Here is a 10,166-nt window from a genome sequence, read left to right on the forward strand (position 1 = left end):
GCCTCAAAGTGCACCGGCGACGTACCTGCTCCACGTTTCCACGGCGATAGGTGAGGATCCTGGTGACGTTCTTGAACTCCGCATAGCGACTGACGTTTGACTTGATGAGCAGGTCGACCAACGAGCCTCGAGCAAACATCAACTAAAAGGATAAGGAAACGTCGGCGCTGGATGGACGATGACGGGGTATGAGGTCCTCTGTTACCTTGGAGACCAGATCGATGTTGAACCGTCGTCCTTCTTTCACCAGCTGAGCAAAGGTGATCTTCTTGCATGGCGTTAATTGGCTGGCGGCGTCCAGGGGGCGTGGCAATTCTGGCTGCTCCTTTTCTGTGTGGGCAGCCTGTGATTAGATGAAAGACGTCACGCGACATGAATCAACGCATGTGGGGTTTTGTCGCTCTTACTTCCTCTTCGGTTGGCTGCGGCGTCTCCTCTGCACCTGCACATGGTTCTTCTTCTGTGGTTTTCTTCTCGTCCTCATCTTCTTCATCTTCGCTGTCCTCACTGGGGACGACATCAACCAAACGTGTCACGTGGCTAACAACACACTCACTACTAGAGATGTCCGATAATTGCTTTTTTTGCCCATATCCGATATTCTTACCGACCTCACAGCTATTTTATTTGGTACACGGTGTAATGATAAGTATGACCAGTAGATGGCAGTCACACATACGAGATACATGTAGACTGCAAGATGATGTCAGTAAACAACACCAAAACTTTAAATGTTCCATTGAGAATGTAGAACATTACACACAGAGCTTAAAAATCTGTCAGAATGTTTTATTACGACTTTGGTTAGGTATGAAGCCGCACCGCTTGATGGATTGTCAACATACGAGTATTATTATTAGAGATGTCCAATAATAATAACCTACTCAGTGGCCTAGTGGTTAGAGTGTCCGCCCTGAGATCGGTAGGTTGTGAGTTCAAACCCCGGCCGAGTCATACCAAAGACTATAAAAATGGGACCCATTACCTCCCTGCTTGGCACTCAGCATCAAGGGTTGGAATTGGGGGTTAAATCACCAAAATGATTCCCGGGCGCGGCCACCGCTGCTGCCCACTGCTCCCCTCACCTCCCAGGGGGTGATCAAGGGTGATGGGTCAAATGCAGAGAATAATCTCGCCACACCTAGTGTGTGTGTGACAATCATTGGTACTTTAACTTTAACTTTAACTTTAATGGCTTTTTTGCCGATATTCCGATATTGTCCAACTCTTAATTACCAATACCGATATATACAGTCGTGGAATTAACACATTATTATAACAAGGTTTTTCCAAAATAAATCAACTCAAGTTATGGAAAAAAAAAGTGCCAACATGGCACTGCCATATTTATTATTGAAGTCATAAAGTGCATTATTTTTTTTAACATGCCTCAAAACAGCAGCTTGGAATTTGGGACATGCTCTCCCTGAGAGAGCATGAGGAGGTTGAGGTGGGCGGGGTTGCGGGGGGTTTATATTGTAGCGTCCCGGAAGAGTTAGTGCTGCAAGGGGTTCTGGGTATTTGTTCTGTTGCGTTTATGTTGTGTTACGGTGCGGATGTTCTCCCGAAATGTGTTTTGTCATTCTTGTTTGGTGTGGGTTCACGGTGTGCCGCATATTTGTAACAGTGTTAAAGTTGTTTATACGGCCACCCTCAGTGTGACCTGTATGGCTGTTGACCAAGTATGCCTTGCATTCACGTGTGTGTGTGTGTGTGTGTGTGTGTGTGTGTGTGTGTGTGTGTGTGTGTGTGTGTGTGTGTGTGTGTGTGTGTGTGTGTGTGTGTGTGTGTGTGTGTGTGTGTGTGTGTGTGTGTGTGTGTGTGTGTGTGTGTGTGAAAAGCCGTAGATATTATGTGATTGGGCAGTGCCTTTAAGGTTTATTGGCGCTCTGTACTTCTCCCTACGTCCGTGTACCAGTCCGTAAGGCGGCGTTTTAAAAAGTCATAAATTTTACTTTTTGAAACCGATACCGATAATGTCCGATGTTACATTTTAAAGCATTTATCGGCCGATAATATCGGACATCTCTACTCACTATGTTTACTTTCTTCGAGTTTTACTCTGTTGTGCACTAGGGGGCGACTCTGGTCACGTCAGCTGCTGTAGCTATGTGGGAAATGTACATAGAAGAAGAGAGTGCTACATAATAAAGAAGTCTCATCATGTCTCGTCTTCAATGACGACATCCTGACACTTAATAAAACCGGTAGCATTTTATATTCTTGATTTTCAAAAAAATGACTTCTTTCAGCTTCTATATCTTTAATTTGTGTGCCTGTTTGTATTAACAGTTGTAACTTGTTCTTCTCGTCCTGTGAATAACGTAGTAAAGATTGCGTGCTGGTCGTCATGGAGATTGGCGCACTGACAACGCCTGCATTCCAATCATTTAATGGAGGTGCGTTAATACCATTTTTCACAAACTAAACACGATCAGATTAAGGTGTTTCCAAGTGTTTTGACAAGGCTTATTTTGAGGCCAATTATTTGAGAAAAAAAGTCACCTGGTAAAACAGAACACTTGCAAATTGGTGATAGAGGCGGAGTCTGGGTTTGACACATATATTGGCTCCTCCCCTTCCTCCAAGAGACTGGACCAATCCTGGACCTCATCGGTCTGCGACTGCTCCTGACCGCAACCAGCAAAGAAAATCATGTTAAGTCCTGTCTCTCGCAGCCAAGACGACGATTGACCAATGAGGATGCAGGTAAGAGTCACCTGGTATTGTTTGATCCAAGTCAGCAAGGCGTTAAAAGTGAAGCTGGCCCACCTGGCTGCATAGTAACTCCTCCTGCAAACACACATGATGTCTTGTTAATGTTGTGTGTGTGTGTGTGTGTGTGTGTGTGTGTGTGTGTGTGTGTGTGTGTGTGTGTGTGTGTGTGTGTGTGTGTGTGTGTGTGTGTGTGTGTGTGTGTGTGTGTGTGTGTGTGTGTGTGTGTGTGTGTGTGTGTGTGTGTGTGTGTGTGTGTGTGTGTGTGTGTGTGTGTGAGAGAGAGAAAACTATCTACTCACGTGTCCAAGTGAAGAACTCTTTGTCCCACTCGGGAACAGGCTGCTGCCACCACTGACTCCGTAAGACCTGAACAACATTCACATGTCAATCACTACTAATCAATCAGGAGGTTTGTCATCAATAACACAAACCACTGTAATAAACAGTATAAAAATATTGTTATGACAAAACTAGCTGAGGTCATCAACAGGGCAAAGATTTAGACGTGAAGTTTGTTCAAGTTAAAGTCCCAACGATTGCCACACGTACACTAGGTATGGTGAAATTTGTCCTCTGCATTTGACCCATTTGATGCATCACCTATAACCCATCAGATACTAATGCCAAAAAAACTACTCCTAGCAAAAATGAGTAAAAAACAAAAGTCTATGGAGAGATTTTTTGCAAAGGGAAAAGGCCAGGGGCTCCCACTAATTGAATGTTATGGTGAATTTGTTTTATGTATTCATTTTTCATGCACTTATTTGCTATACTTATCTGGCACACGTGGAAGGCCGGTCTGTGAAAATAATGCCTACATTAAACCGGTACCCGGTGCAAAAAAGTTTGGGGACCCCTGGGTTACTGTACTTTTATTGAAAGTTGTCAGGGCGTGGACTATGGAGTGGTTGTTTTCCAGAGATGCAAGTGAACTTGGACCGGACATGGCGTGAAGGTAATGACATCTTTTATTTTAAACACTAAAAGACTACAAAAAAGGAAGCAAACAAAAGGCGTGGAGAACAAACTTGACTAATGAAACAAAACTTGCACAAAGGCAGAAACTATGAACAATAAACAAAAACGTACTTGGCGTGGAACTATGAAACAAGCAGCGTGAACTGAGCATGAAACCGTAAACATGGCATGAAGCAGAGTGATGTCGCCAGAAAGACAGCCTGGCAACTGGAAGCTTAAATAATACTGACATGATTAGTGACAGCAGGTGCGTGACTCAAAATATGAAAACGTGAGACAGGTGCGTGACATGAGGATGTGAACCAGGTGAAACTAATGGTTGCTATGGTGACAAAGCAAGGGAGTGAAAACAGGAACTAAAGTGTCCAAAAACCAAGCAAAACATAACTAAACATGATCACAGACATGACAAAAGTATATTCAATGTTTCAACTTGTGAGCAGAAAAGGGTTCCTCGTGTTAATTTAACCGTAAGTGTTGGTTGCACTTTATTCAAATAAGATGTTAATGCATTGGCCAAAAAATGTTGTTTACTTCCTTGTTTGTATCCATACATCATTTATACACAATTCCCTTACATGTAATAACAGGAATATTGGAAATTGCACCAGTATTTATTTCACTGTTAGTTTTTTATAAAAAGTTACTGAATCCATTTAACTTTCTGGATCCTTTCAGATTGTGTCGTTATTGTGTGAATGCTCCACAGCATTCACACATATGGTTTTCTACACCAAAATTTTACTCCAGATTTTGGCGCGCTCTACCTTCCACATTTTTCACCCGAATCAAACCGTTCCAACTTCGAACTGTTCAGCCTATTCGGGAATGGCGGGCTTTCCCTTGACAAATTCCAAAAATTCCCAGATTTCCCTGAATTCCGGGACATTTTTCTCATTCAAAATGAATTGGCCATTTTTCCAACTTCCACCATTTCCACATTTTTCAACCGATTCAAAGCATTCCACCTTCAACACATTCCACCATCCTAGACATTCAAACTATTATTTTTCCAATTTCAAAAAAATTATAAGATTTTCCAGAATTCCTGGTTCTCCAAAGCCCTATTTCCACCCTTTTTTTCTGGCGACTACTTCTTCCACATTTTTTCAACCCACTTCAACAGTTCCACCATCAAATCATTCCTCTTAGTCAGGACAAAAGACAAAGTTGTTTTTGAACTGGAAAAATTCCCGGTTTTCCCGAAATTCCAAGAATTCCGTAATACCATTTCTCCATTCAACATGGTACTACTTCAACATTTCTCGACCGATTTGAAAAATTCCAACACCAACCATTTCAACTCATTCAGACCATTCAAGTTTTTACCATTTTCTAAAAAAAAATTCCCGAAATCCCCATTGAAATCAATGGGACGTTCGTCAAAGTTCTACGATTCCCACATTTTCCATCTGATTCAAACCGTTCTAACTTCAAAATATTCAGCCTGTTCAGGAATTGTGTGCTCTATTTCAACAATCAAAAAAAATAATTCCCGGATTTCCCATAATTCCTTTTTTTTTTTTTTTTTTTTGCATTTTCCTCATTCAAAATGAATTGGCCATTTTTCAAACTTCCAAAATTCCCACATTGTTCAACCGATTCAAACCATTCCACCTTCAACACATTCAACTCATCCTGGACATTCAAACTACCATTTTTCCACGTTCAACAAATTTCCAGGAATTCCTGTTTTTTTTCTAACCCTATTTCCAACCTTTTTCGTTTGACTACCGGTACTCCTTTTTCTTTTTTTCATCCCATTTCAACCGTTCCACTATCAAAACATTTTTCTTAGCCAGGACAAAAACACCAAGTTGGTTTAGGAACTACAAACATTCCCGGTTCTCCTGAAATTCCAGGAATTCCATAATACAATTTTTCAATTGAAAAGCTGTTACTACTTCAACATTTTTAGACCGATTAAAACAATTCCAACACCAACCATTTCAACTCATTCAGACCATTCAAGTTTTTACCATTTTTCCAAAAAATGTTCCCGAAATTCCCAATTTTTTCTGAAATTTCACACTTAAATCAATGGGACATTCTTCAAAGTTCCACAATTCCCACATTTTCCATCTGATTCAAACCGTTCTAACTTCAAAATATTCAGCCTGTTCAGGAATTGTGTGCTCTACTTCAACAATTAAAAAAAAAATTCCCGGATTTCCCATAATTCCTTTTTTTTTTTTTTTGCATTTTCCCCATTCAAAATGATTTTGCCATTTTGCAAACTTCCCACATTCTTCAACCCATTCAAACCATTCCACCTTCAACACATTTAACTCATCCTGGACATTCAAACTACCATTTTTCCACGTTCAACAAGTTTCCAGGAATTCCTGTTTTTTTCTAACCTTTTTCGTTTGACTACTCCTTTTCCTTTTTTCATCCCATTTCAACCGTTCCACTATCAAAACATTTTTCTTAGTCAGGACAAAAAAAAACAAGTTGGTTTAGGAACTACAAACATTCCCGGTTCTCCTGAAATTCCAGGAATTACATAATACAATTTTTCTATTAAAAAATTGTTACTACTTCAACATTTCTTGACCGATTTAAACAATTCCAACACCAACCAATTCAGCTTATTCAGGACATTCATGCTCCTAATCTTTTTTTTTTTTTTTTAAATCCCGCTTTTTCCAAAATTCCAGGAAGTTCCCATTGAAACAAATGGGATATTTTTCAAGTTGCACAATTCCCACATTCTTAAACCGATTTAAACCATTCCAACTGCAACACATTCAACTCATCCCGGACATTCAACCTACCATTTTCCATGTTCAACAAATTTCCAGGAATTCCTGGGGTGTTTTTTCTAACCCTATTTCCAACCTTTTCGTTTGACTACTCCTTTTACTTTTTTCATCCCATTTGAACCGTTCCACCATCAAAACATTTTTCTTAGTCAGGACAAAAAAACTAGTTGGTTTAGGAACTAGAAACATTCCCGGTTCTCCTGAAATTCCAGGAATTCCATAATACAATTTTTCAATTAAAAAACTGTTACTATTTCAATATTTCTAGACCGATTTAAACAATTCCAACACCAACCAATTCAGCTCATTCAGGACATTCATCCTCCTAATGATTTTTTTTCTAAATCCCGCTTTTCCCAAAATCCCCAAATTTCTACGAAGTTCCTATTGAAACAAATGGGACATTTGTCCAAGTTGCACAATTCCCACATTCTTCAACCCATTCAAACCATTCCACCTTCAACACATTCAACTCATCCTGGACATTCAAACTACCATTTTTCCACGTTCAACAAATTTCAAGGAATTCCTGGTTTTTTTCTAACCCTATTTCCAACCTTTTTCATTTGACTACTCCTTATTCTTTTTTCATCCTATTTGAACCGTTCCACTATCAAAACATTTTTCTTAGTCAGGACAAAAAAACAAGTTGGTTTAGGAACTAAAAACATTCCCGGTTCTCCTAAAATTCCAGGAATTCCATAATACAATTTTTCAATTGAAAAGCTGTTACTACTTCAACATTTCTTGACCGATTTAAACAATTCCAACACCAACCATTTCAACTCATTCAGACCATTCAAGTTTTTACCATTTTTCCAAAAAATGTTCCCGAAATTCCCAATTTTTTCTGAAATTCTCATTTAAATCAATGGGACATTCTTCAAAGTTACACAATTCCCACATTTTCCATCTGATTCAAACCGTTCTAACTTCAAAATATTCAGCCTGTTCAGGAATTGTGTGCTCTACATCAACAATTAAAAAAAAATTCCCGGATTTCCCATAATTCCTTTTTTTTTTTTTTTTTTTAGCATTTTCTCCATTCAAAATGAATTGGCCATTTTTCAAACTTCCCCAATTACCACATTCTTCAACCCATTCCACCTTCAACACATTCAACTCATCCTGGACATTCAAACTACCATTTTTCCACGTTCAACAAGTTTCCAGGAATTCCTGTTTTTTTTCCCTAACCCTATTTCCAACCTTTTTCGTTTGACTACTCCTCTTTCTTTAATCATCCCATTTGAACAGTTCCACTCGCAAAACATTTTTCTTAGTCAGGACAAAAAAAAAAGTTGGTTTAGGAACTAGAAACTGTCCTGAAATTCCAGGAATTCCATAATACAATTTTTCAATTAAAAAACTAACACTTTCCCAAGTTCCAAACCAAATTACGGTTTTCCTGGACATTCAAACTCTTCAACATTCAAACATTCATACTACATTCTGTCAGCATTTCAGTTCAACTTCAGCATTGGAGCATTCACACGCAATTCCTTCAGGAATTGCCTCATCCATCCATTTCCTACCGCTTGTCCCGTCATCTAGTTACTAAATAACATTGTCCCTGAGTCTGTCAGCAACCACAAATTCTGAATCGAATCGTTATTGTAACGAAACGATACACCCTAAGATATTAGCATAGGAACAGCATTTTATAATGGAAGTATTATCAGAATTGCAACATACTATAATGGAAGCTACATGTACAGGCTAATGTTTGTTAGCTAGCGCCCTTTTAAATGAACCGGATGTTAGCCACAAGCTAACTGTGCTGTGTGTCGTCCAGCGAGGGGATGTTGGCTGACAAAAATAAGTGACGTGACTTCAGGTGTCGTCAAGCACACAACATCATAGCGAGGAGTATTTCGCGAATGTACCTGTTCCAAGAATGACAACGTCGAACTCAGACGGAAGATTCTCGGCGGCCATATTGGTTCATGCGCGTGACCGACACGGAGTGCGCGTTGCCGATTTGCGCATTCGTGCGCGCGTTTCTACGCGTACGCACTGTTGTATTAAATAATGTTAGGTATATGTAGTAGGTTTACACATATTATGCTGCAGTAGGTTTACACAGATGATGCTGTAGTAGGTTTATACAGATGATGCTGTAGTAGGTTTATACAGAGGATGCTGTAGTAGGTTTATTCAGATGATGCTGTAGTAGGTTTATTCAGATGATGCTGTAGTAAGATTACACAGATGATGCTGTAGTAAGATTACACAGATGATGCTGTAGTAGGTTTATACAGATGCTGTAATAAATTTACACAGATGATGCTGTAGTAGGTTTTTTCGTATGATGCTGTAGTAGGTTTATACAGATGATGCTGTAATAGGTTTACACATATGATTCTGTAATAGGTTTATACAGATGATGCTGTAATAGGTTTAAACATATGATGCTGTAATAGGTTAACACATATGATGCTGCAGTAGGTTTACTCAGATGATGGTAACTGTCAGATACCATCAAGAACAACAATAAGTGTAAACACAACAGACCAATAGTATATACTGTGTGTGTGTATATATATATATATATATATATACAAAATAAATAAATACAAAATCCCCTGAAGAGCAGGGAAACCTGCAAAACAGGCTTGTGTTTTTCCCTGACCTTGTGTGTGTGTGTGTGTGTGTATGTATATATATATCAGTGACGTGCGGTCACTAGAGGCAGGTGAGGCAGGGCCTCACCTGCCATCATGGAAAGAAAAAAAATGTAAAAAGAAAAAAAATTAATTAAATTGCTATATGTATCCAGTGATTATACTATATAGTTATTTTCCATTTAACTTCACCAGTTTAGATTATTTTTATTCAAAATCGCTGAATTTTCACATTTGTCGTTCAAATACTGAGAAGAGACGGTGCAGTGATCAGCAGCCAGTTGAGGCACGTCACTCAGTTGTGCCTCAACATGGATTGCAGACTCGGCTAACTGCTGGCCTGCTGTGCAGTGAGACTGTATTGCTATATGAACTATATTATACATTTCCATAGTTTAGTTAGCTGAGGTATATAATGTACAGTGTATTTTGTCAACAACTGTATGTGTGTAAAGTATTTCTTGTGCTGAGCAATCATAAAACTGCTGCAAAGACGCACTGTGTGAGGCTCGCAGTAATCCCGCCTCCTGGTGCCGGTTAATGCACCCCCGCCGCAGAATGCACCCCCCGACGGGAGCGCCACACCAACCAAAGCCCACACCCAAACCCTCCACGTGCAAGACCGAATCCACCCAAAAAAAGTCACTTAACAAGAAGCCAAAAAGTGCAAAAACAACAATGCTTGCGCCGGAGGAGCCGTGAACGACTGCAGGGACACAACATTAGGTACAACTGCAGCACGGATTTCATATTTCATTCATTCACAACTCGTCCAACACGAACACCACTGTTCCTGCACTTATAAGTAAAGGTAAGACCATAATAACGTTTTTTTAATTAAATGTGCTTTTTTGTGTGCTACAGTTTGTAAGTGTAAAGTTAAAGTTAAGTTAAAGTACCGGTACCAATGATTGTCACACACACACACACACACACACACACACACACACACACACACACACACACACACACACACACAAACACACACTAGGTGTAATGAAATTTGTCCTCTGCATTTGACCCATCCCTTGCTCACCCCCTGGGAGGTGAGGGGAGCAGTGGGCAGCAGCGGCACCGCGCC

General features: G+C 39.8%; 1 protein-coding gene and 2 long non-coding RNA genes across 3 annotated transcripts in view; 2 read left to right on the forward strand and 1 right to left on the reverse strand.

Annotated features, from left to right (window-relative positions):
• Window positions 1–298, forward strand: part of LOC133580382 (uncharacterized) — an 8,984-nt gene extending 8,686 nt beyond the window's left edge. Inside the window, exons 4-5 of the long non-coding RNA XR_012050046.1 lie at window positions 1–50; window positions 113–298. The exon at window positions 1–50 is cut by the window's left edge and continues 1,059 nt beyond it. This is a non-coding gene — a long non-coding RNA (uncharacterized lncRNA). The remainder of the gene's footprint in view (window positions 51–112) is intronic.
• chm (CHM Rab escort protein) overlaps window positions 1–8,451 on the reverse strand; it is a 14,949-nt gene extending 6,498 nt beyond the window's left edge. Inside the window, exons 1-7 of the mRNA XM_061934652.1 lie at window positions 8,348–8,451; window positions 3,018–3,084; window positions 2,721–2,793; window positions 2,506–2,630; window positions 408–507; window positions 206–343; window positions 26–142 (exon numbers count right to left, since the gene is read on the reverse strand). Of these exons, the coding sequence (XP_061790636.1) occupies window positions 26–142; window positions 206–343; window positions 408–507; window positions 2,506–2,630; window positions 2,721–2,793; window positions 3,018–3,084; window positions 8,348–8,399 (672 nt within the window). The 5' untranslated portion in view covers window positions 8,400–8,451. The remainder of the gene's footprint in view (window positions 1–25; window positions 143–205; window positions 344–407; window positions 508–2,505; window positions 2,631–2,720; window positions 2,794–3,017; window positions 3,085–8,347) is intronic.
• Window positions 2,377–3,673, forward strand: LOC133580390 (uncharacterized). Its single transcript, XR_009812218.1, has 3 exons — window positions 2,377–2,399; window positions 2,590–2,709; window positions 3,601–3,673. It is a non-coding gene; the product is annotated as an uncharacterized lncRNA (long non-coding RNA).
• Window positions 8,452–10,166: the final 1,715 nt, after the last annotated feature.

The sequence above is a fragment of the Nerophis lumbriciformis genome, linkage group LG03, assembly GCF_033978685.3.
Source record: "Nerophis lumbriciformis linkage group LG03, RoL_Nlum_v2.1, whole genome shotgun sequence".
Taxonomy (NCBI): Eukaryota; Metazoa; Chordata; class Actinopteri; order Syngnathiformes; family Syngnathidae; genus Nerophis; species Nerophis lumbriciformis.